At 56.7% G+C, this 24,911-nt stretch overlaps 1 protein-coding gene across 1 annotated transcript in view; it reads right to left on the bottom strand.

Moving 5' to 3' along the window:
• LOC115501321 (IQ motif and SEC7 domain-containing protein 1-like) overlaps window positions 1–20,799 on the bottom strand; it is an 86,323-nt gene extending 65,524 nt beyond the window's left edge. Inside the window, 2 exon segments of the mRNA XM_030296353.1 lie at window positions 19,732–19,844; window positions 20,736–20,799. Of these exon segments, the coding sequence (XP_030152213.1) occupies window positions 19,732–19,844; window positions 20,736–20,799 (177 nt within the window).
• Window positions 20,800–24,911: the final 4,112 nt, after the last annotated feature.

Raw genomic sequence — 24,911 nt, 5'->3', positions numbered from 1 at the left:
GTGCTTACCCTGTTCCGGATATTTTATTTTATTTATTGTAGGTATTTCTTATAAGTGATCACAAATATTTTGGAGAGGAAAGAAGGAAGGAAGGAAAGGAGAGTTAATATAGTTTATATACCAGGTGATGAGGGCGGGAAGAAAGAGGGAGCATCTTCTGATCCCTTCCCCTTTGTAAACCCTCCCCTTGAAGTAACAAATATGCCCTTAGCTAGTTTCTAAATAGATGTCTTCTTTCCAGCCCTTCCAAGCAGCTGCCTCTAAGCCCCGCCCATAAAAATCCTGGCCCCACCTAATCCCCCTTTACAGATGAGCCCCAGCCTTGCCTGAGATCACACGGGATCCAGCTTCCCGCTCCCTGGTCTGGACCCCTCCGGCAGGTGCAGAGGCGGGAGTCAACCCAGAGACGTGCACCCTCCCTCGGGGGGCAAAGAGCCTTGCGCCCCCTCCCCCACCCCATCTCCCCTGACAAGCACAGGGGCTCTGTTCCAGGCACTCCTCCCCATCCATCTGGCTGAGGGGGGGCAGGTACCGAACGACAGCAGTGGTAATCACACCTAATGTTTACCCCGCGCTGGCAGTGCGCCTGGCCCTGTTCTTTGCACACCATCTCATTTCATCCTCATGCTAATCCTGTAAGGACCTGCAGGTGGGAAGCCGTGGCCACAGAGATGAGGCCCCTTCACGCCGGCGCTAACGCCAAAGCCAGGTATGAACTTGGGCAGCACGGTGCCGGAGTCGGGGCTGAATTCTCCGCCACTCGGCGACTGCCATTGACAGTCACACGAAATCGTCGTCCGAAGGGACGAGCGTGAGCCCCCATTTCACTGATGGGGAGCAGGCTCTGAGAGGCTAGGGGACGGGGCCAAGGTCACCGGCTGTGCTCAGTGCCGGCGTGTAATGTAACACACGCCCGTTTCCGTGCTCACTTGGGACAGACACACTACCTGCCCCTGGCATCCTCCAGTGGGCACTCCGGGTCCCGGCCAGATGCCCGCACACTCCCTAACTAGTGTTCCACTGTCCTCCCTCCCTCCCCGCTAGAGACTCTGAGTTTCTCCGGAGGGCACCAGGCATGACCTTTCCTGCCCTCCATCCCTGCTCCCCCCCAGGCTGGAGCTGTCCTGGACCTCGCAGTCAATGCAAACCGGCCGGCCTGGTGCCCAGGCCTCCCCTCCCGCCAGGCGATGGCCAGGCACAGCTGCGTCCAGACACACGTCCCCTGGTACCTGAGGGTCCTCACGGAGATGCAGTATTTCCACATAAGGCTCCACACGGCACTGCCACCGCCCTTCATGCCTGGCTAGTTAGTTGGGAGAGCCGGTGGCTGACGGACCCACAGCCACAGCCCTCCAACCCTGGTCTCCTCCCGGCCAGGGGCTGGCTGTCTTTGCTGGCTCTCAGGTCACTTCCTTCTTCGTGGTGGGAAGAAGAAAGACAAGGCCTAAAAGCCAGGAGAGGGGGGAGGCGCCGGCTCCCACTGGCCACTGTAAGTCGCAGCCACCGGCCTTGCTGTCCCCAGGCCAGCCTCTGCGAGCTGGCCTGTCCGGCTGCTCCAGACCCTCCTGGCTGAGCAGCCCTCTCGCACCAGACCCCGTGGCTTCTGCTCAGGCTCTGTCTGGGGCAGATCACCTCCCCCACACTGCCCCCCTGCCAGGCCTGGGCTTAGCACCAAAGCCACTCATCACTCAGAGGGGAGGAGTATTTGTCACGTGCACCTCCCATGCCTGCTCTGTGCGGGACACCGGTCATGGCAGGTATCTCTCCACCCGGAGAGGGGCAAAGTGGCACTTTGGGCCCTGGAGGTGATCTCAGAGAGAGGTGTCATTTTCAGACAGGAGGCCAAGGCCCTTGTGGGGGGCTCCTTCCAAGTCCCCGTGTCCTGGAACACACCACTGCCACCAAAGCGCCTGGAGGGCCCTGGCCTCACTTCCGTGTTCTTCCCCTTGGCTGCATCCACCTGTGTCCACCTGTCCAACAGCATCGCCCTCGGGCTTCTCGCCCCCACTTTACAGATGGGGAAACTAAGGCACCGGGAAAGGATGGGTGCGGCTTTCCCCAGCTGCCAGGGCATCGCCTGCTTCTCAGAAGACTGCTGCCTTGGCTTGATGGGGAGGGAGGGGGAGCCGATGGAGGGTTAGGACAGCTTCAGGGAAGCGCTGAGGGCACGGCCACCCAGCAGGGGCCAAGCCCTGAGCCATCTCCCACACTCCCTTGTGGGTGGCCCTCGAGGATCTGCTTTCAGAAGGCTCGGGCAGTCTCCACACCTTGGCGGTCAACCTGGTCCCCGACTTCGCACGGTGCTGATGGTGCAGTCGTTGTCAAACAGTGGGGTGGCAGCGGGGGTGGCCTGGGGGTGTGCTGCCTCCCTTCGTGATGGTCAGTCTTAACATGTCCTCTCAACAGCCCTGAGGGGTGGCTGTCATTATCCCCATTTTACAGGTGAGGAACGCGAGGCTCCAAGTGCTTTGAGGTTTCCTGAACGTGCTCTTACCATACACTCCGTCTGTCCTCATCACTGAGGGTGGCCTGTCCCCGAGAACGGGGGCGGGCTCCTTATTCACCTCTGACTCCCTTGTCCCTAACACCAGTCATCTCATCGCTCTGAGTCTCAGTGTTCCTCTGCCAAGTGGGAATAAGCATCCCTACCCTCCCGGCTGTGGGGAGGAAAAAAAGGACTGTGTGGCCCTGGGTGTGAGACAGCCTCTCAGGGGCATCTTCCTATCAATGGTCATTTCAAAAGCCCCTGGCACTGTGGGGCTTGTGTTAGGTGACTGGTGACGTTGCCCTTCCCTCCCCGGTGGGACCCAGGGGGCCACAGCAGGAAGAGAGAGAAGTGAGGTAGGTCTGCACGGAAACATTCACACCCTCAGCTACTCCCTCTCCCCAGCCACACAGCCAAAGACCGGCTCTGCGGAGAGCTGGCCAGCCCTCCACCCTCAGTGCAGTGACTCACACGGCTCACTGGGGATGAAGTCACTGCCGCCCAGGCAAAGAAAAGGATACATTTGTTCCCTGGGAGATGCCGATGCCATGGTGAACTTGGCCTGTGAGGGCAGGACACGGCTCAGGGTCTGTGCTCACTGGAGGGACCCAACCGCACCAGTGGGGAGGGCAGTGGGTGGAGACACTGTTCAGGGAGATGGATACTGGGGGGTGGGGTGCACCCCTCCTCTGCAGGCCGAGGGAGGGTCTAGCCTCCAGCCCCAGCTGGGTTTGCCCCTTCTACTTATCTGTGAGCAGGGCCTGTGGGCTCAGGGCTCTAAAGCCCCCCAGATTCTGCCTCTGACTTAAAAGGCAGGTTATCGCTCCTCGTCTGCCTGTCTCCTCCACAAAATGGTCACACTCTGCCCCACTCCCGAGCACCGGGCTTGACATGATGGTGGGGTTTATGAGGCCAGACATCGGCCCCCTCCCCGCTCTCTGGATCTCCGTGCAGCCTCCCCAGTGCTCTGCTTGCCTTCGGCCCACCTCCCACTGTCCGTCATCAGGTTCCTTCTAACACCCGACATCCTCCCTGCCGCTGGCTGTGGCCTCCTCCTGGCCAAACCACAGCTGGGCAGGCAAGACCCCTTGCCATCTGCCACCCACATGGAGCTTGCTGATCCCCACAAGTGGTCCAGCCACACCCCAGCCCTCCTGGCTCCAAGCCTACCCACTCTGGACAGGAGCTCTGCATACCTGGGCCCGCTCTTCTCCAAATGCCCTGCAGATGGGACTGTCTACTTTGCTCTGGGCCCATGGATTGAATCACCAGGCTCCCATGCCCTCTGTTACCTGTTGGCTGTGGCCAATGGGAGACCCTGGCAGGAGGGCAGGAGGCAGAGGAGCGGGGGTGTGGTCAGGGCACTCACTGCCCCTCTGCGGCCACAGTGCCTGGCAGGTGGCCCTTTCCACACAGCTCTCTCTCTCTCTCTCTCTCTCTCTCTTTCCCCTGCTGCACGTAACTACTCTCTCTCCCCACCCTCAGGGCCTGGGTTGTAAGGCCTCCCCACCATTGCACGCGGCCCCACTGTGGCCGGCATTGCACACACACACTTCTGGTGAACCCTCCATACACGTTGGAAGGTGCCCCTTCCAAGGCCATCACCTCTAGGTGTTCCTTCATCCAGTCAACACGTCTTGACTGCCTCATTGTGCGGGATGCCACTTGAGGACCCGGCGAGGAAGACCGTGAAGCCAAGCAGGGCTGACGTCTGGTGTGGGAGGAACAACCAGCACGAAGCACATAAATGAACCCGATAAGCCTTCCGGGGCTCCCGCCTCTTCCGCCCCACATCCTCTCCAGTCCCTGAGCCTGGGATACAGCCAGTCTTTACCTTGCATGGACATCGCCTGTGTCTGCATCCCTTTCCCTCCCTGCTCTGGGAGCCCGTGGGAGGCGGGGCAAATACCCACAGAGCTTAGCTCTTTGCACACCTCCCCACACCCTGAGTAATGGCACTCATTATCATCTGCCTCTTTTACAAATTTACACACCGAGGTTCAGATGCCTTGTCCAGAGTAACCTCTAAGCCCAGCTCCGCCCATCCAACTCCGAAGCGAGAGCTCTTTCTCCTGCCTCAATCTGAAAGCAAAATGAATCACCCATCATGTATATTGAGAGACTTCCCGTGGTGCCCAGAGCAGGGCCAGGTGTGAGGCAGGCACTCGACGCATGCCAAGTTGGCTGAATGTTGAAACCCTTAACCTTCCTGCCTCTTAAGGGGTGTTGGTCTTACGAAGAGGATGCACAGGGATGCCCCTATTTTTCAGATGGGAAAATGGAGGCCCGAGGTGGTTAAGAGCCTTGGCTCACGGGTGATCATTGCTGGGCTCCCAAGCCCCTGGGCATCTGGCCAACCTGACTCCTGCCACCTTGTCTCAGGCTCGGGAGGCCACTAATGGCTGAGGGTGCAGGCAGAGCAGGCCACCGACTCAGGTCAGGTGTTGAGGAAGAAGCCAGAGAAAGAGCTTTGCCCCACCCATCTTGGGGAGCACGAGGCACATTGTGTCCAAGGTCCCCGACTGGGTGCGCAGGGTCCCACTTGGCTTGTGGTGCAGACGGGAGACTCTGGGGGGCAATGACAGAAGCAAGGATCAGGGAGCAGCTGGTGCCTGGACCCGGGGGGTGGCCCAGATGGTGGGGACAAGTGACTGAAACGTTCTCAAAGCAGAGAGCCAGTAGGGATTGTTGATGGATACAATAAGGGGTGAGACAGAAAGTCCAGCCAGAGATGATGCCTGGGTTTCTGGCCTGAACAACTGGGCTATTGGAGGTTCCATGGACAGTGATGGGGACATGGGGACGGCTTGTGGGAAGAGGTGGGGAGGATGGTCAGGTGGGACGGAGGGGTGGGAACCACGCAGTCTAAACAGACAACTGTTGCTCTGTAGGAATGAGAGCTCTGTTTTCTCAGAAGTCAGAAATCCAGATTTTTCCCTGAAAGCTCTCCGTTTTTACACGTCTGCAATAAATTCAAACTTAAACTGCCCTGTTAGGGCTAATTCCATGCAGGCCAGATAAAGTCCGTTTGTGGGTGTCTGGCTCGTGGGTCACCGCCTCTTGAACTCTCAAGAGTCCCTTCTCACCCGCCAAGGCTCTCTGAGCTGCCATGTCCTACCGGAAGCTGCCATGACTGGTCCAGCTCCAGAGATGCCTGTGTCTCCTCACAGCCCTGACGCCAGGGAAAAAGCCAGACTGGGAGTGGCCCGAGGGTGGACGTGGGATTTGCTCATCAGTGTCTCAGGCCCTGGCAGACAATTTGGCCCCGAGAAGGAGTTCATAAAAGAGGATGTGCTGAATGAAGGAATAGCTCTTTCACTTGATCTGCCTGCCTTTTTATTTTGTAACCATGTAAGTGAGGAAACTGAGGCCCAGAGAAAGGACGCGGCCTGCCGTGGGTGAGGTCTGGGGCCAGGACCTGCTCACCATCCAGCCTCTGTGTGTCACCTGCCCCTGAGACTGGGTGGGGGCAGGAAGTACAAAGACGGCACCACGAGCATATCGAGTTTTGCCAGCGGAGGGAAAGCCAGGACCCTGGGAAGCTCCTGAGTGTCGGGGTGGGTGGGGGGAGACTGTTCCAGGGACGTGCCTGGTGTGGTGGATGCCCGCTGGGACCTGGGCAGAGCCAGACCTCAGGGCTGGGACTGGATGCCGCTGCAGGCAGCCTGGAGGTGGAGCCCCAAGGGGCGGGGTCTGACATCAGCCATCAGTCACACCGACAGCCAGTCCTCCCGGCTGCTCTCTTCTGGGACTTCTGACTCCGTTCCCTCTGGGCCCTGGCGAGGGCAGACAGTACCGGGGCCTTCAGGGTTGGTGCCCTGATCTGCCACGTAGGGAAATGGGACAGTTGAAACGATGGAGGTCCAGCTCCCGTTCCCTAATGTTGGAGATGGAGAAACGGAGTCACGGAGGGGGTAAGTGACTTACTTAAGATCACACAGCCGGGGAGCAGAAGATCTGGGACTCTGAACAGGGGTCTTGACCTAGACCTGTGTCCTCTCCACACCACTGAGTTGCACTGACCAGGGGGGTCTTTACAAACCATTCCTGATACCCGCCCGGCCCCCAATGCCTCAGTGTCTTCATCTGCAAAACGGGGACAGAACAAAACCTGCCTGGGGGGTGTTTTGTGAATAGCAAGTGCATCCAAGGAGCCGATGCTGTGTGATCGTGCTTTGAGAAGTTCACGAAGGATCATGAACGGAAAGCAATGCTCTCTGGAGCTTCTGGCCTCTCAAGTCGCTGGGTGTGGCAACCACCAAAACCTCCAGGGAGAGACATCTCACTGTCATCTAATAACAATAACACTGGCAATTATCGAGTGCTTACTGTAGCCAGTGCCCTACATGTGATTACCTCACTGAATCCTTACGCCCATCCTTGAGGTAGGTACCGTTATTACCTCGTCTATAGAGTGGAGAAACTAAGGCACCAAGAGGCTGACCAGCATGCCCGGGGTTACACAAATAGGAAATGTCAGGGCAAGGATTTGGGCCCAAGCACTTTTGCTCCAAAACACACATTATAGCCACCAGGCAACAAAACTTTCCTCCTCCGGTATGGAAGTCCTCTCCTATGCCTAACCTAAATCCCACTTGCTGCTGGCTGAGCCCAGCCCCTAGCTCCTTCTCGGGCAAAGGAGAAAAGCTGTTCCCTTGGATGCCCATCATGTGCTGAAAGGCCTAACATCTGTGGCCCCTGGCTCCTAGCTTCCTGGATCTTGGCATGCAGGTCAAGAGACTCCAAATAGGAAATCTCCCCTTGACTGACTGTGCCCACACACGAAGCTCCTTCAAAGAGAACTGATGAAGACTGCACCACCCTGGGCCAGGACCCCACCTCCTCAGGGGCCTCCCTGCCTCAGGGCTGTTCCCAATACTGCAGCCCTACCCTGTCCGGGTCAGCCCCCTGGCTGAGTCCCCTCCATTTCCTTCCTCTGTTCACAGGCAGTTCCCAGCTCCACTGTCACCCCACCCTTATGCTGCAGACTCTCTCTGTGGACATGCTGATAGTTCACTGAATGCATGAATGAATTATGCTCAGGTCATGATCTCGTGGTCTGTGGGTTCGAGCCCGGCATCGGGCTCTGTGCTGACAGCTCAGAGCCTGAAGCCTGCTTTGGGGTCTGTGTCTCCCTCTCTCGCTGCCCCTAACCCACTCACATTCTGTCTGCCTCTCTCAAAAATAAATAAATGTTAAAAAAAAAAAGTTTAAAAACAATGCACGAAAAAAACAAACTAACTGGCTTTCGCTACTGAATACATTTATTTTAAAAGGAAACTTTATATCACTCCCCCAAATGGAAAACTCATTATCACTTGCTGAAGTAGAGGTTACCATGAAAACAAGACAATGTTATTCAATTTCAGGCAGATACTGTTTCCTGCCGAAGGCGCTGGGCTTAAAATCTGCCCCGTCTTTGTTCTGAAGAAGCCAGGGGAGAGACGTGAACCCACTCTCCTTGTGGGCCCACTGTCTGGGGACAGTGTCCTCACAGGTCAGGTGCACGAAACACAGGCGCTGGGCTTAAAGTCTGCCCCGTCTTTGTTCTGAAGAAGCCAGGGGAGAGATGTGAACCCACTCTCCTTGTGGGCCCACTGTCTGGGGACACTGTCCTGACAGGTCAGGTGCACAAAACACAGGCGCTGGGCTTAAAGTCTGCCCCGTCTTTGTTCTGAAGAAGCCAGGGGAGAGACGTGAACCCACTCTCCTTGTGGGCCCACTGTCTGGGGACACTGTCCTGACAGGTCAGGTGCACGAAACACAGGCGCTGGGCTTAAAATCTGCCCCGTCTTTGTTCTGAAGAAGCCAGGGGAGAGACGTGAACCCACTCTCCTTGTGGGCCCACTGTCTGGGGACAGTGTCCTCACAGGTCAGGTGCATGAAACACAGGCGCTGGGCTTAAAATCTGCCCCGTCTTTGTTCTGAAGAAGCCAGGGGAGAGACGTGAACCCACTCTCCTTGCGGGCCCACTGTCTGGGGACAGTGTCCTCACAGGTCAGGTGCACGAAACACATTGTCTTCTGCTCTTTCCTCCTTCGGGGACGGAGCGGTGAGGGGCCCGGCAATCCCGGCAGCAGAGAGGATCTCAGCTGGGGGACACTGAGACGGTGCAGCAGCCTGAGGCTTTCTGCATCACACAGTCCAAAAGCTTTAGCGCTGGGGTCAAGATGAAGAAATGGAAGGCCAGAGTCGGGTGGGACACTGCCCAAGGTCACTTGGCAAGTCTGAGGGGGAAACCAGGAAGGACAAGACTCGGGGTTTTTTGACCTGCAGCCCTACTGTGTGCCAGGCACAGAGGATGGAGGGGGGCGCGGGGCAGGGACAAGACAGAGTTCCATAGAGCTGACATTTGGAGGGAGGGGGCAGAAGAGACAACCGTCAGGCAAATGGTACGATAATTTCCGATGCTGGTGAGGGCGATCAAACAAAACTGGCGGACGTGAAAGATGACAAGTAGGACAGGGTGGTGCTGTGCCAGACAAGGTGATCAGGGAGGCCCTCTCCGAGGAGGTGGCATTCCAGCTGAGACCTGCAGGTCTAGGAAGGAGGCAGAGGAGAAATCTGGGGTCAGGAGGCTGCAGAAGGAGAGCGTGAGCAGTGAACTAGCTCCCAGTCACCCCGACACTATTTTTAAAAGTATCTTGAGTTAATTTCAGCCTTACAGGAAAGTTGGGGGAAGAGTACAGAGAACCCTTTGTATCCTTCACCCAGATTCCCCACACGTTCACACTGTACCCAATTTGCTTTATCATATTGTCGTTCTTTCTTCCCCCCCCCGCCCCACACTTCCACACGTACAAGCACACCCACACCCACTCAGACACACGTACTTTTTTTTCCCCAGAATTCTTTGAGAGTAAGTTGCCCACCTCAAGCCCCCGCTACTCCAGAGTGTCTGCCCTAAAACAAGGACGTTCTCTGACACAATCACAGTACGGTTTTCAAAGTCAGGACATCAACATTGATTCGATACTATTATCTAATCCTCGAATCTTATTCAGAGTTGCCAACTGACCTAACGATGTCCTCTATGGAGAAACAATCCCTAATTCTTCTTTTTTTTTTTTTAATGTTTATTTATTTTTGAAAAGGAGAGCATGAGCAGGGCAGGGGCACAGAGAGAGGGGGACAGAGGATCCAGAGCAGGCTCCACGCTGGCAGCAGTGAGCCCGATGTGGGGTTGGAACCCATGAACTGTGAGATCATGACTTGAGCTAAAGTCAGACACTCAACTGACTGAGCCATCCAGGCGCCCCTCCAATCCCTCATTCTTAAGCCTCCTTTACACATATCCAGAGGGAAACGCAGTCTCAGGATGGCCTTCCGAGGAGAACACCCTGCCTGACCCTTTAAAGTGGACAACACAGCATGTGGACAGCTGGCGCAGGGCCAGCTACAGCACAGGGCAGAGCCACATCAGAGCCCCCTGTGAAGGGAGAAATGTGCACCCCTACATACACTTACCCAGAGAACATGCTGTATCTTGAACAAAGTGAAAAGGTTGATAAGGCTTTAAAATAATAATAATAATAATAATAATAAAAGAACATATACACAGCCTCAGGGTTCTCTGTCTATTTGCACATCACTGCCAACCCTCACAAACCTAGCCTGCGGGGGACACCGGGCTGCAGCCCCTGTAGAAATGACCGTTCCTGTGGCTCAGTGATGCAGCACCGTAAATCAAACAGCAGCCTGTCTTTGGGTACGATTTTGACATTTTATTTGCTTGATTGCTGAGGGTTGTCTGGTGCCTGCTTCCACCCTGTGCCCGCGAGGAGGGCCTCACTGGCCTCACCCCATTGTGCGTGGCAGTCTCATGGTAAGCCTGGGGAGGAGCCCTTGGGCCCACTTCACAGATGAAAACAGAGAGGTTCGCTATAACAAAGTATCAGGGACTACAGAGCTTAAACAACAGAAATGATTTTTTTTTTTTTTTCTGTTCTGGAGGCTAGAGGTCTGAGATCTAGGTGTCCACAGGGTTGGGTTGGTTTCCTCCGAGGCCTCTCTCCTTGGTGGATAGATGGCCTCTTCTCCCTGTGTCCTCACGCCGTGAATCATTCAGGGTCGTCCAGAGGAAGAGAACAAACGGGATGTATGTGTCTGTGTACACGCACACATACACACACACATTTATTTATCATAAATGATTAGGAAGGCCGGCAAGTCCCGAGGTCGGCAGCTGGCAAGCTGGAGACCCAGAACGCTGATAGCAAGTTTCAGTCCAAATGCTGGGAGGCTCGGGACCCAGGAAGAGCCGAGGTGTTGGCGGGAGTCTAGAGCCAGGGCTCAAGGGCAGGCAGGCGCGGGGAGTTTGTGCTCTACTTAGGCCTTCAACTGATTGGATGAGGCCCACCCACGCTGGGGAGGGCAATCTGCTTTGCTCAGTCTATTGATTCAAATGTTCATCTCATCCAGAAACGCTGTCACAGATACATCAGAAGGATGTTTAGCCAAAGATGTGGACACCCCTCACCCTGTCAAGGTGACACACAAAGTTAATCATCAGACATGGTTTTCCTTCTGTGTATGTCTGTGCCCCAATCTATTTCTTTTTAATGTTTATTTTTGAGAAAGAGAGAGAGAGAGCGAGCGAGTATGAGCAGGGGAGGGGCAGAGAGAGAGGGAGACACAGAATCCCAAGCAGGCTCCAGGCTCTGAGCTGTCAGCCCAGAACCCGATGGGGGCTCGAACCCATGAACTGTGAAATCATGACTGGAGCTGAAGTCGGATGCTCAACCAACCGAGCCACCCAGGCATCGCTTCTTTTTTTTTAAGTTTTGTTTATTTCAGTAATCTCTACACATGGGGCTCAAACTCACTACCGTGAGATTAAGAGTTGCACCCTCCTCCAAATGAGCCAGCCAGGCACCCCTGCCCTAATATCTTCTTAAAAGGACACAAGTAATATTGGATGAGGGCCATCTTAATGATTTCATTTTAACTTAATGGCCCTTTTAAAGACTGTATCTCCAATGCAGTCCCATTCTGAGTTACTGGGGTTAGGACTTCAACATATAAACTCGGGGTGGGGGGCACAACTGACCCCATAACAGGCCCTGACTGGAGAAGGGACCCAGCTTATAAGCTTTGGGGCCCAGCTCTTTCCACCCGTGAGTTGCCTGGGCATCTGGGGCCCCTCATGTTGGCATGCCCTTCCCCAGGCAGGCTGACCCATCCATCCAATGGCTGCCAAGACAGAGCTGAGGTGCAGACAATCACTCAGTCTGGATAATCTCACGTGCAAAGTCCAGCAATTGCCGAGACAAAAGTGGTTGTTGGGGAGGGCCAGTATTTTCTCCCCCGCCCTCCGGCCACCAGAGGGATCTTGCTAAGACACAAGGCTGCCAGGAGACCTCAAGCGTGAAAGACTGGAGCCCTGAAGCCTGCTTCCAGTGCCCTCTAGATGCACCTGGCGAGGACAGGTGGATGGAGGCAGGCGGCCTCATCGCAGTCTCTCCGAACTTGAGCTAGGTTCAGCTCTGGCTCCCGGATCCTCAAGCCTTCCCTGACTATTCCGCTGAAGCCCAGCTTCTCCAGGCCCCTGACAATTTGGTGACACTGAGCCTCTGGTGTATACGTCACCATGCCTCGCTCTGGTCCAGCAGTGCCTGAACGGGGAGGCCATGCTCACGGGGAACACGGGCCATTTCGCACCCCACGACTCCTTCCTAACAGCTCTCCTGTATAGCCCAGGGCCAGGCCTCTCCCACGCAGAGTGTAGTGCTGGTGGGGGTTGGGGCCAAGGGGTCCCTGGAGGCTCCTTCCTACAGATACTCCCCCTGGCCTCAGCACAGCGAGGGGCAGGAAATGGCCCGCGCTGGACCCGTCAGACTCGTGCCCCAGACTTTACTTCCTGAGTGGAGACACACGGCTGTGGGCTCCATGGATGCAGGCAGCCTTCTTCACAGCTGGGCGGCTCTCCAGGGGGCACAGCGGTCCTGCTCGGGGGCCCAGCCCACTCCCCCAGCTTCCTCTGATCCTCTCAACCCCCCCGGGAGCGGCACTGAGGTTCCCTTTCGCTCCCACAGGTTGGCCACAGGCGATTTCTGTGGCTCGCCACCGGAGACCAGCGGATCCAATGCTCATGCACCACCTCGCTCACATCCTTTCCACACCTGTCTGCCGCGGGCACTGACCACCCCGTGGCAGTGGGAAAATCCTCCTTGTCCCCCAAGACCTGTCTCAGCTGCACAAGAACCTTCCCAGCTTTTCCCAGCTGACGTGATCACTCCCCCTCTCAAATAATAACGACATATTCTTCAAACTTACTTCATTACTAAAAACAAGATCTGTGATGTGTCAAGTGCCAACTGCATCCCAGGTGTTCTGTCTAAGCCCGTTTCGGCTCAGGAAAGAAGTATCTTGGACAGTCACCGGGGCGGACACTACCTCCCAGGATGGCCCCATAGCTGGGCCAGAGCTTGCAACTCCTGGTCAAGACATGGGGTGTAAGTCGCACCCCCCTTGGCTGTGGGAAAGACTCTGTGATGCCCCAGGGAACGGACCGCAATGGAAGTGATGCCGCATGCCTTCTGAGGTCATGAAAGGTGACACATCTCCCACGTGGCTCTCTCTAGGAAAGCTAACTCTGGGGGCGTAGCCACCATGGTGTGAGGAGCCCAGGGCACACGCCGGGGGCCCGTAAGGCTGTTTCAGCCAACAGCCAGCAGCAACTGCCAGGTGAGGGACGGGGTGAGTGGGTGGGTGGGCGGGGCTCCTGAGAAGTCCCGCCTCCAGTCTTCAAGAAACACGGTCTGATGGGCGTAGAACAGGGCCCACCCAAAGAGCAGACCCACGAGAAGGGCAAATACGGTCACTGTTTCAAGTCCTTACGTTCTGGGGTAATTTGCTAAGCAACCACAACTAGTGGAACAGTTGCACGGAGGCAGGAGGCTGTAAACAACGCAGAGAGTGAGTGGGGCAGGGCAGCCTCGTGGGGTCCATCGTTTGGGTTGGACTGCCCACATTCTGTCACCTTAGGTAGGGCACTTAGCCTCTTGTCATCAGACATATGGGGAAAATAACAGTTATCTATGTCATAAGGCTGTTGGGAGGACGAATGGAGACAGGGCATGAAAAGCATTTAGCACCTATAAATGCTCAGTGAAAGTAAGGAATAATAGTAATAATTATTCTCAAAGGGACCAGCCAGCTCAGATTCCCGGTCAGCTTGACGTCAGAGCCTGCTCTGTCCCCTCAAGTCACAGAGCATCCAGGGCCTCACTGCCAAGTTTCTCCTCAACAGCCCGAACCTCACCAGCCACGGGCTGAGGCCTGGGACTTGGGTGTGCGGTGGGGGGCACCCCGTGCCCTCTGAGCGGCCCCAGAAGTTCTGCCTGCCCAGTTCCCGGGGCTTCATGCTTGAAGCTGTCAGCCCGCTAAGTTCACTCACTGTGGCCAAGGCTTAGGGAGCTCTCTCCAAAGTGAGTTTCTTCACGCTGTGGTTTTGGCACACCTGGCCTTTGGTTATTTCCAACAGAGGTTGTCAGTGAAACCTGCCCATCAGGAAACAAGTTGATAAATGGTATCATCTGAACTAGTCCTACATTTGTTTGTTGTTGAAAAATTTCTTCAACGTTTATTATTTTCGTGAAAAAGAGAGAGAGAGAGAGCGCATGAGTGGGGAGGGGCAGAGAGAGACAGAGACAGAGACAGAAGATCCCAAGCAGGCCCACGCTGTCAGCGCAGAGCCCGATGCGGGGCTCGAACACACACACCGTGAGATCATGACCTGAGCTGAACTTGGACGGTTAACCGAGCCACCCAGGCGCTCCATCCTGGTGCTACATTTGTAACCAGTCACACTCTGCTCAGAGGTGAGGTTACAGAGTCAGTCCGGGGGCAAGTGAACATGCAGAGTTACAATTACTCTGGAAAATTCCTTACTATGGGGGACCCAGGACTACACAGATGGAGGCAGCCAGTCATGCGTGTCTCACCCTCCCCTTCAGGACGTCCCACACCATGTACATGGCTCTCCCCTTCTCCTCTCTGTCTCCTTCTCTCCTTTTGACACCAAAAATAGCATTTGGCTTTTAATACCGAGTGAAGGCAAGCATGTGGAGACACGGGGACTCTCACCCACTGCTGGTGAGGATGCCCCCTGTGAAACCACCTTGGAAAGCACTTTCACAAAGCTCAGAGAGGCTTAAGACACTCACGTACTGCCCTGGTTACAAACCCTGCAGAAACTCTGCAAACGAGAGCAAGGAGTTATGCACGAGAGTGTTCACCACAGCCCTGCCTGTAACATCAAAACACAGGAAACCACCTGAATACCTTAAAACAGCAGAACATCATTGCACAAGGCACATTTGTACAACGGAATACCACACATCAGTGAAAACGAGTGAATGAGAATTATACATAGCAGCATGGATGAATCTCACCAATAAACATTGAGTGAAAACAGCGAGTCGCATCTTGAAGAGATATCTGTACACCCACGTGCATAATCCTATTACTCACAGCAGCCAAAAGGTGGAAGGAACCCAAGTGTCCACTGAGGAATGGACAAAGTGTGGTCAATCCATACAGTGGAGTATTATCCAGCCTTAAAAAGGAAAGAAATCCTGAGACGTGCTACAACGTGGATGAACCTCGAGGATACTGTGCTAAGTGAAATAAGCCGGTCACAAAAGGACAAACGTTGTATGATACCACGTACATGAGGCCCCGGAGTGGTCAAATTCAGAGACAGAAAGTAGGATGGGATTTCCGGGGGCTGAGGGAGGAGGGAACGGGGGGCTCGTGTTTAGCAGGGACAGAGTTTTGGGAGGGGCTGCAAGATGAAAAGAATCCTGGAGATGGATGGTGGTGATGTGTGTGCAGCAAAATGTGAATGTACTTCATGCCACTGAACTGGACACTTAAAAATGGCTAAGGTGGGGCGCCTGGTCATGATCTCGCGGTCTGTGAGTTCAAGCCCCGCGTCGGGCTCGGTGCTGACAGCTCAGAGCCTGGAGCCTGTTTCGGATTCTGTGTCTCCCTCTCTCTGACCCTCCCCCGTTCATGCTCTGTCTCCCTCTGTCTCAAAAATAAATAAACGTTAAAAAAACAAAAAATAAAAAAAAAACGGCTAAGGTGGTCAATTTTAAGTTATGTGTACTTTACTACAATTAAAAAGAAATTTAAAGAGAGGTGCAGATTGCATCATGTATCTGGGGTTTAAAAACATGTACAACAGCATTTTAGTGGACAAAGTTATAAGAATGTGCATGGGAAATGTACAGATGAAATGGGGGGGGGGTGTTGCTCTGCTTAGATTTAGCTCCAGGGGGAACGGGGGTGGGATGGGATTTGAGGGAGGTCCACAGGGGCCACATTGGTGAGAGTTTGTCTCTGAAGGCAGGAGGTGGGTATACTACTCTCTATATTCTCTGCACCTACTTCATTAATAAGAAAGAGTACCCTGAGGTCTGCTGGGCTCTGGTGACTGGGGAGAGGGCTGTGTCCTCCCACTATGGCCGCTTGGCCAAAGCTGAAGGGTCCGCGGGCTCCCCATCCACCCAGGCGGCATGCAGAAGTCCCTAGGAACATTCTTTCATTCTCTGGTTGAAATACGCAGCTCCGCCCCTCCCCCAGCCCCAGCCTCTGGCAGAGCTCCAGGATTATTTTACATTAATTTAAGATCCCTAATGAAGAATAATTAACAGCTTCAAGGGAGCCTGGCACACCCTGTGTTTAGAAGTGGTTAATTATGCATTGTCTGCAAAACATCCTTTGTATACTCTTAAGTTTTGGGTCGCTGTTTTAAACAATGGAATATGGCATCAGGAAAAAAGCCAAGTGGTTCCATTTGCAAAGCCTTCCTGGGGCAAGGACAGCCCCCATTTCCCACGCCCCTACTAAGCGCGGTGTGGTAAGCGTTTTCCTGGAGTTGACCCCGTCAGCCCCTCCATGGGCAGTGAGAGGTGGGCTGGCATGCGTCCCACCTTGCACAGGGGTAGGCTTGCAGGGAAAGGGACTCTCTGAGCCCTCTGCTGGGATGAGGCCAGACCATAAAGCCAAGTTCGTGTCTACCTGACTGACCTTTATTTATGGTCACTGATGGAAAGGAGACTGACCCGGCCCTGAGCTTCTCATTTGCTGGGGTGCATAGTTGGGACTCCTCAGCTGGAAGTGGGTGGCCTCCACAGCTGGGCCGCCTGGTGAAATCCTGATGGTCCCACTGACATGCCGTGTGACTCTGGGGAAACTACTTCTCCTTCCTGTGCCTCAGTTTCCCTTAGCGGGAAAATGGGATAATCGTGTCCTCCTCTTCATTGGGTTGCTGCAGAGTCGGGACTTAGAACCGGGCCTCACATGTAGCCGGTGCTCAGTGAGTGTCAGTATTATGGTCACCTACTCTGCCTTCCTTTTTAGGCTCATTCCCTTATATGTATCCTACCCTTCAGCCTCTCCCTTGGCCATTTCTGAACCATGCCAGGCTCGGTCCTACCTCCTTATGTTTAAACTGTGCTCTCTGCCCTTCCCTGTCTGGGAAAATCCCACTTCTACGATCAGCTCAGATGCCACCTCCTGCAGGAAGCCTTCCTTGATTTCTCCCAGATAGCCTCCCTCATGCTCCTAGTATCTTTGCACCACCTCGATCTCCCATCCTTAATTTTCACGGCTTGTTTAGTGGGTCTGTTTCCCCCTTGGAGGCTGGGAGCTCCTTGAGGACCATGTCCCAATTGTCTCTGGGCTGCAGTAGGGGCTTGGGAAAAGAGCCCCAACTCTATATCTATTCCTCCCATGGCGGGCAGGAGCCAAGAGGTCTTCCACCAGCTCTCCCTGGAGGCTGAGCCATGCCCCTCACAAAGAGCGTGCGACCCCCAAAGGTGACTCTCAATGTGTCACTCCTTCCCTACACTCGTCATGGGGTCCTCACTGTGTGCAGCACAGAGCCCACCCCCTGGTCCTGGACTCCAATCCTAGGGACCCTCTCCTAGCTCCATGGTCTTTTGCTGCCACCTGAAGACATCTGCCCTTTGAAAAGTTCTGGGTTTTTTCCCACGTGCTTTTCCCTCTGCCTTCAACACCAACCTTCTCCTTCTCGGCCCTGCCAGCTTCTCCAGACACTTCCCTGCCCACTCAGCTGTCACCTCCTCTGTGGAGCCCCCACACTCTGGTCCTCTGTCCATGACAACTCCTGCCTCGTCCAGCTGAGCCCTTGTGGGCTTGGGCTGTGCCTCAGTCATCCCTCTCACTCCAAGACCCCGGTGTGCTGCAAGGCCTCAAGCCGTGAGCACTCCGGAGAGATCGTCTTGGGACAAGAGAGACCTTAGTTCCAAATACTGTGGCCCTGCTGACTTGGCTACCTGCCCTTCATTCTCCCTCGGCTCACCTGCTCAAAGCGGGGGCTTAATGCCTCTTTTGCAGAAGGGGTGAGGGTTTAACGATCAGGTAAAGTGCCCCGCCCTCAGCAGTCAATAACCAACAGCCAGAATACGCCAGGTGCCCCAAGGGTCTAACAACAAACTCCCCAAAGTGGGGGGGGGGAAGACTCATCCACCTGCACAGCGTGCACATCCCACCTGGTGTGGCCTTCCGCTCAGATGTGGCCATGCTAATCAGATGCAGGACAGGCCTCTGTTGCTGGCACCCGCCCAAGAGTAGGGACTTCCTTTCTGAGGCTGCTGTGAGACCCTCAGTGCCTGCCCCTTTTGCAGAAAGCCCCTGGAAGAGAAAAGAAAAGCTCCCACACTCTCCCAGAACTGCTCGCATGCTAATGCCCATGGAATTCACAGAGTGTGAAATCAGGAAAAACTAATTCCCTCAGAATAGCTGGTATTCTGATTCCCTCCTCCCAGATCTTTCAAGGCGACCATGGGGATGGCTCCACGATGCCCCTCCTGCTGGCCTAGGCACCGGCGTTTCTCGGCCAAGGGGTGCGAGCGGACAGAACACACGTGCAGACCATATTGTCAGCTTTGTTAACATTTGAACGCATGGTGTTGGCAGCCTGCATCATTTCAGGGAGCAGTCCCCAAATGCCGCTGTTATCAGTTCCAAATACCTAAAGATGGGGAAACCGGGGCTCAGCAAGGGAAAGCAGCCTGCCCAAAGTCACACAGCAAGGGAAGGGACTTGAACTCTGGTCTCCTGACCTCCAGAACAGGGATCCCCCATTCAGCCTCCCCAAACAGTTCTCAAATTCCTGCTTGGTATCCAGGTAGTCACGCCTGTTAATCAGATGAGCCACCCATTAGGCTGGAGGGAATGTACCCTGGCAGGGCCAGGCTGCCCTCCTGTGGGGTCACACCTGCCCAGGATCAAGTCCACTCCAGGGAGGACCCCAACAGCAAGAAACAATGAAAGCAGCACTTGGCCACAGAACACTCTGGGGTGACCACTTCCCTGCAGAAAGCCTACCGGATTCAGGGCCGGAGGGAGAGGAGGGGACAATCACGCCAAGTTGCAAAGTGACCCACAGCACAGGCCGCCGCCGTTCTTGGCCAGTGGCAAGGACCCCGGGCCGACCTGGGAAGGCCCTCCAGTGGGCAGGCCAGGGTGTGGGGGGGACTTTACCTCACAGCCCCCTGCCCTATGGCAGAGGTCCTCCCCAGACCGTCCACATACATTTTATAGACCATGCAGCGGCTGCAGGCACAGGAACTGCCAGTAATCCAGGCAAAAGGCCTTGAACTTGAGCATTTTCACCTTTCAGTCTCCAGCTGGACCACTGTGGCTCCTCCACCGGGGTTGGAGAGGGTTTGGGGGTGCTTGGGGGACTGGCCACGCAGGCCCACCCTGGTCCCACCGTGGCCCCCACTCACATGGCCCGGCCCTGCCCAGCCCGCTCCTAGAGCACACGCCTCCAATACAAAGAGCAGCGTGCACAAAAGCCTAGCAACTCGTTGGTGCAGCTCACCCGGCCAGTCTTAGACTGCTGCTGTCTCTGGCGGCTGGTTCTTCTTGGGGCTCCTCTGCGGGTCCCCAGGGTATGCCGAGGCAGCCCTGGCTGTGCCCAGCTGCAGGGGCCCCTGGACTGTCATCCTGGGGGGCCTGGATGCTGGAGGCTCCTGATGGCGGTTCCCCAAGCCCCTTCTTCCAGCCAGGCCCCGGACACTTGGCGGCCGTGCCTGCACCTGGCCGGGCAGTCGGCCACCCGCCTGCCTGGCCCAGAGTGGCTCAGGCCCCAAAGACCCGGGCGTGAGGCAAGGAGGGGGCGAAATGACAGACAAACGCTGACCTTGACACCCAGATCAATTACGTTTGGTGGAATCCTGGTCCGGCCCGAGTGAGCGAGAACTCACCACATAGCCACATGGTGTGGGTGGGAGCAGCTTGGCTCTGAAAGGCAGGCGGAGAAAGACTGACAGGGCCACCAGGAGCGGTTGCCCGGGCGACAGGGACACATTGATAAAATCTACAATGGAACCTCCATGACAGCTGCTCATTGGCTGCCAGGAGGGGAACTCCTGTAGCTAGTGAGGGAGGGAGGGAGAAGAGCTGCTGGGCTGGGCTGAGGGGCCAAGGCCAGCCAGGGGCTGTTGGGCAGGAACGGGGTGGGGGGATGAGGGGGGACAGGCAGAGTGGGTGGCTCGGTGGCCTCAGGACCTGGCAGTCACAGGCAATGGAGCAGAACCACCAGCCAGGCCTCTCTCTCCATCCCTGCCCGTGGGTCCTGATTCTGCTCTGACCGCCCTAGGGACCATTCCCTATACACCAGCCACAGGGACCGTCCTGTCATTTGGCCACACCCTCATGTGGCCCCACGCTGCTCTCAGAATAAAGGCCAAACTCCCGACTGGTGACCGGCTCCTGCTGATGGACCGACAGACCATACCACCTGACCTCTCTGAGGCTCCCGACTCCCAGACACCTGGCCCCCTTCGCACCCCCTGACCCACCACCCCCTTCAGGTCTTCTGTGCAGGGCTTTCTGCTGGGGGTGCCCCCTCCCCCGGGGCAGAGACTCATCATCCAACAGATATCACCTCCAACACCTCCTCAGAGCCTTCTCTGACCATCCGAGCCTCCTTCACCCTACACCCTGTCTCATTCTCTCCCCTGGACACACCATCCTCTGAAACGATCCCGTTTATTCACTCGTTTTCTGCCTCTCTGCCATGGCTGCAGCACGAGCATCTCCTAGGCATCTCCCGGGCAGGGCCCATGCCCCTCCTTTCACAGCCCATCTCACGGGCCAGCCTCACGCCTCGCCCACCGCTGGCACCCTGTCATCATTAGTTGAAGGAACAAAGGGTCTTGGGTAGCAGAATGGAAGGGTCTGGACCCACAAAGCACAGCGCACTCACACCTCCGCTCCTTCAGGTCCCCGGTTTGCTCCACATCATTTACAAAGCGGTGGTCCCTCGGCATCCTTACAACTCTCCCCTGCTGGAAGATGGGGAAGCTGAGGCTCAGAAAAGACTATATGCCCATGGGTGAGGGGTGACATCCAGGAGACATCGGCCGCAGATGGGAGCCGGCGCTGAGCAAGCCCGCCAGGCTTCAGGGGCCTGACCCCAGGCCCGTGCTCTGGCAAAGCCCAAGAACAAGGTCAACTGGCTCAGGAGGGCAGTTTTCTGTCTGCTGTTGGCAAACATGCTGAGCAGAGCTTCTCACCCAGCGGCTGTTAAGGCACCATCCCCCTCGCCACCAGGGGACACTTGGCAATGTCTGGAGAAGTCTGGGGTGGCCACAACCGGGAAGGAGTGGGCTACTGGCATCTAGTGGCATTTCGATGCTGCTGAACATCCCCCAGGGCTCAGGAGAGCCCCCACGCCAGAGAATGATCCCTCCCCTGCTTCGGAGAGTAGCTCTCTCAGAAGTGTCCCATCGTGGACAGTCAGAACTGGAAGGGCATTTAAAATGGCTCAGTCCAAGCCTCCTCTTGTATAAACAAGGAGAGGGAGGCCCAGTGAGGGAAAGGGCACACCCAGCATCAACAGGATGGGTCCAAGCTGGACCCAGGAAGCCCCACGCTGTTCTGGGGCTGGGGAGAGACGAGCCACTGGATAACCGGGCTGGTAACTGCGGGTTAGATGGGGACGGAGGGTGACAGTGGCCATCTGCCAAGGGTGATGAGCCTGTTGGCCTGTTTGCCAAGGTAGCACAGGCCCCGTGGAGTGCTGCCCCGCCCCTCTCCCCCGGACAAGGACATCAGCTTCCCTCTCACGCCTGTGGCAGAGGAAGCCGGCTGTGCCTTTGAAAGGAGGCAATTACTGGCTGGGACCTTTGTTTCTGAATTCCCAAGCCGTAAATGGGGCCTCCAGGACCTCGAATGGCGCCTCCTCCCCTCCACTGGGGCCTGAGGGCCAGGTTTCCCAGAGGCTCCCACAGCAGAGCTGGTGACCCTGCTGCACGAAAAGGGCACAGAGGCCAGGTGGTGGTAGGGGTAGGTGAGGGCCCTGGGTCCCAGGCCTGGATCTGGCACCACTATTCCTCTGGTCTCTGCATCTCAAGTTTTCCTCATCTGTGAAATGCGAACATCGAGCCTGGCTCTGCCTGTGTCCCAAGGCTGCTGTGAGGGTCCGAAGTCAGGACGCGTGGGACTGCAGGATCACAGGAAGGGGGGCGGATCCTGTTTAGCGCCTGCCTGTTTTCTGTTCCTCAAATGGGCCAAGCATGCTCCACCTCAGGACCTTTGCACTGGCCATCTCCACCGCCTGGATGCTCTTCCTCCAGTCATGGGACTCACCCCCACGTTCCTTCTGGTCTCCAGTTAAACGGCACTTCCTCACAGACCTTCCCTGGCCACCCTCCGATCCCCTCTATCCCCTTCACCCTGATTTCTTTTCCTTCATAGCATTTGCCACCCGACACAGTATATTAAAACCTGATTCCTTTGTTCCTTTGCTGCCTGAGCCCCTGCCTGACACAGTAGCCCAGCAAAGGCAGCACTGTTGACCATGGTGTAGCAAGCACCTGACACCTGAAATAAGGGCTGGGGGGAGGAGGGGACAGGGCAGAGCTGAGGGTGGTCCTGCTGTCTGCTCTGACCCCTAGTTTGGTCCTCGAGGACTGTGAAGGCACTGGGTCAAGTGCGGCCAGCCTCAGGGGGGTGATTACTATGGCCGCTCCCTGACCACGGCCGCCTGCCAGGCCTGGCGAGAGCCGGGTCTGGGTTAAACCTGAGGGGACAGGGGGACACGTGACAGTCCCCACCCAACCCCCAGACACTCTGGGACTAAAGACTCACCCCCTTCCCCCCTTCGTTCCAGAGCCTTCTCCAGCCCGGCCCCTAGCAGAGTGCTGACTAGCTGGCTGGCGGGGGGTAGACAAAGCGGGTGGAGCCACACCGCCATCTGACATGTTGGTGGCTTTCAGAGAAGCCGGTGGCTCAGCTGGTTTACAGGAGTTTCGTGAGCCTCTCACCCTGGGCTCAGCCCGTTCTGCCACAGACACCCATACACCTGCCCAGCACCCCGGGCCGGCCAGGCAGGGGTGTCCAGCTGTGAGCCTGCGAAAGCAGAGCATGGCCGGGGGGGGGGGGGTGAGCCCACGCACAGGAGGGATGGAGTGAGGGTCTGCCTGTGTGAGGAGCGGAGGGTGCCGATGCTCTGCACGCAGTGCGTGTGAGACTGTGCAAAGCGCTGTGCCAAGGGCTGAGGGTGTGAGGTGTGTCCACGGGGGCAAGGAGTATATTGTGGCCTTGGGCAGCGTTCACAGCAGGATCTGGGTTCACGTCCGGCTCTGCTGGCCAGCTGAGAATCCTGAACCAGCGACTTCTGTGAAACGGGCTAACACCAACCCGTTCCGAGTGCTCGTGAGGAAGTAGGACACCGTCAGCTTTCGCGGCACCTGCGCACGCCTGTTAGCGTCACGTGTGGCTGTGGCCGTGGAGCGTCCCCCTACAGGGTTATCGGAGTGTGCCGGCAGCCACCAGCCCCACACTGGTTCAGGAAAGCACCCCTCTGCCCTTCTCACAGCCTCAGGCAGCTTTAGGGTCTCAGAGCTGGTGGCCATGACTGTCTCGTCCCAGGGGAGCAACTACTAGACCCGCCCCCTGCACAGGGGGCCCAGGCCCTGTCGTGTCGCCAGTGCAGGGGGCTCACGACCACTGGGCCTGCTTTCGGCCGTTCGGGCCCCTTGGTGCGACTCAGCTCCGCCGGGCCCTCAGCCTCACCCTCCCCGGCTGGGCACTTCCAGCCACATCCAGCCCTGTGGCTCTTCACCGGGCGTATACCCTTTCCTGGCAATGGCGCATCTCCCACCCACGGAGAGGAACGCGCCTATTTCCAGTCGGCGTGGCCCAGTCCGCCCCTCCCTGATGCACGCCGCTACACTGGACGTGGCTCCCCATGCCAACACCGCGTCAGGGCCAACTAGCTGCCCCTTCCTGGTCTTTTGTGGCCCCAGCCTGTGAGCAGAGATCGGCTGACCTCCGATCCAGGGGACCTTCCTGTGTGCCTCAGTCTCTGGCCCCTTCTTGTAACGTTAGACAATGCCTCCTTCTGAAGACATCTCATAGAAATGACAAGATCCAAAAGCCATGTGAAGGCAGAGGTCCTCAGACACCCCGGCTTCCACGAACCGCGATCGGAAACCAACTGGAAGAGTCAGCTTGGCCCCTGGGCTGCAGCCTGGGCGTCATGGGAACGGGCGGCTGCGGGCTGGCCCTCAGAGGGACCACCAGCCTTGTTTCTCAGAGGAACCCTTAGCCGAGCCCCTGAGGGACCATTCCTAGCTGGACAAGTCCTCAGGGGATGTGTCAGCAGTACTGCTGGTCCCTGGGGGAGTTTGAGGGCCCAATGGGGGGACTAATTTCCCTTGATGCCTCCTGCCCTCCCCCCCCCCCCGCGGTACCGATGGGAAGAGTGGGACCAGAGTGGAGGGAGCGACGGTACCTGTAGCGGTCAGTGGACAGGCTGCTTCTGGTCTCCAGGGAACTCCTGAGGGTGACAGAAGTGAGACAGGGTTACTGGTGACCCCCGACACACAACAAATGCTCCTGGGGGCCGTGCCGGCTCAGGCCACACTGGGTGGTCCCAGGACGGGTCCTGGGGTGGGTGAGCAGCCCCGGGAAGGGTTTGGCGCCCACATGCAAGAAACCATGTGCTTTGTCGCCCTCTGTCTCTCTCCCACACCCCCGCTCAGAGAGCTCAGTTACAAAGCATCTTTAGCAGCATCAAGTCCAGCTGCTCTCTGTTCGCTGGGGAAGCCAAGGCCCGAGGTCCCCCAGGGAGTCTCCCAGGCCGAGGCTCTTTGTAGTCAGAGACCCAACTGGGGCCTGGGCCTGCTAGTGTGCAGCTCTGCTCATGGGCCCCCCCCACCCCCGCCACTGACAAACCCTTGCCACGCAGGAGCTGGCCCCTGTGTCTGCACCCTCCTCTCATCCTACCCCGTTTTACAGAAGTCGCTTGTTCAGGATTCTCAGCCGGCGAGCAGAGCCAGATTTGACCCCAGGTCCTGCTGTGAACACTGCCCAAGGCCACAATACACTCCTTGCCCACGTGGACACACCTCCAACCAACCTGCTGCCTTGCTTG

The sequence above is a fragment of the Lynx canadensis genome, chromosome A2 (genome assembly GCF_007474595.2).
Source record: "Lynx canadensis isolate LIC74 chromosome A2, mLynCan4.pri.v2, whole genome shotgun sequence".
Taxonomy (NCBI): Eukaryota; Metazoa; Chordata; class Mammalia; order Carnivora; family Felidae; genus Lynx; species Lynx canadensis.
Note: the sequence above shows the minus strand (reverse complement) of the source record. Positions and strands in the feature narration are given on the sequence as shown.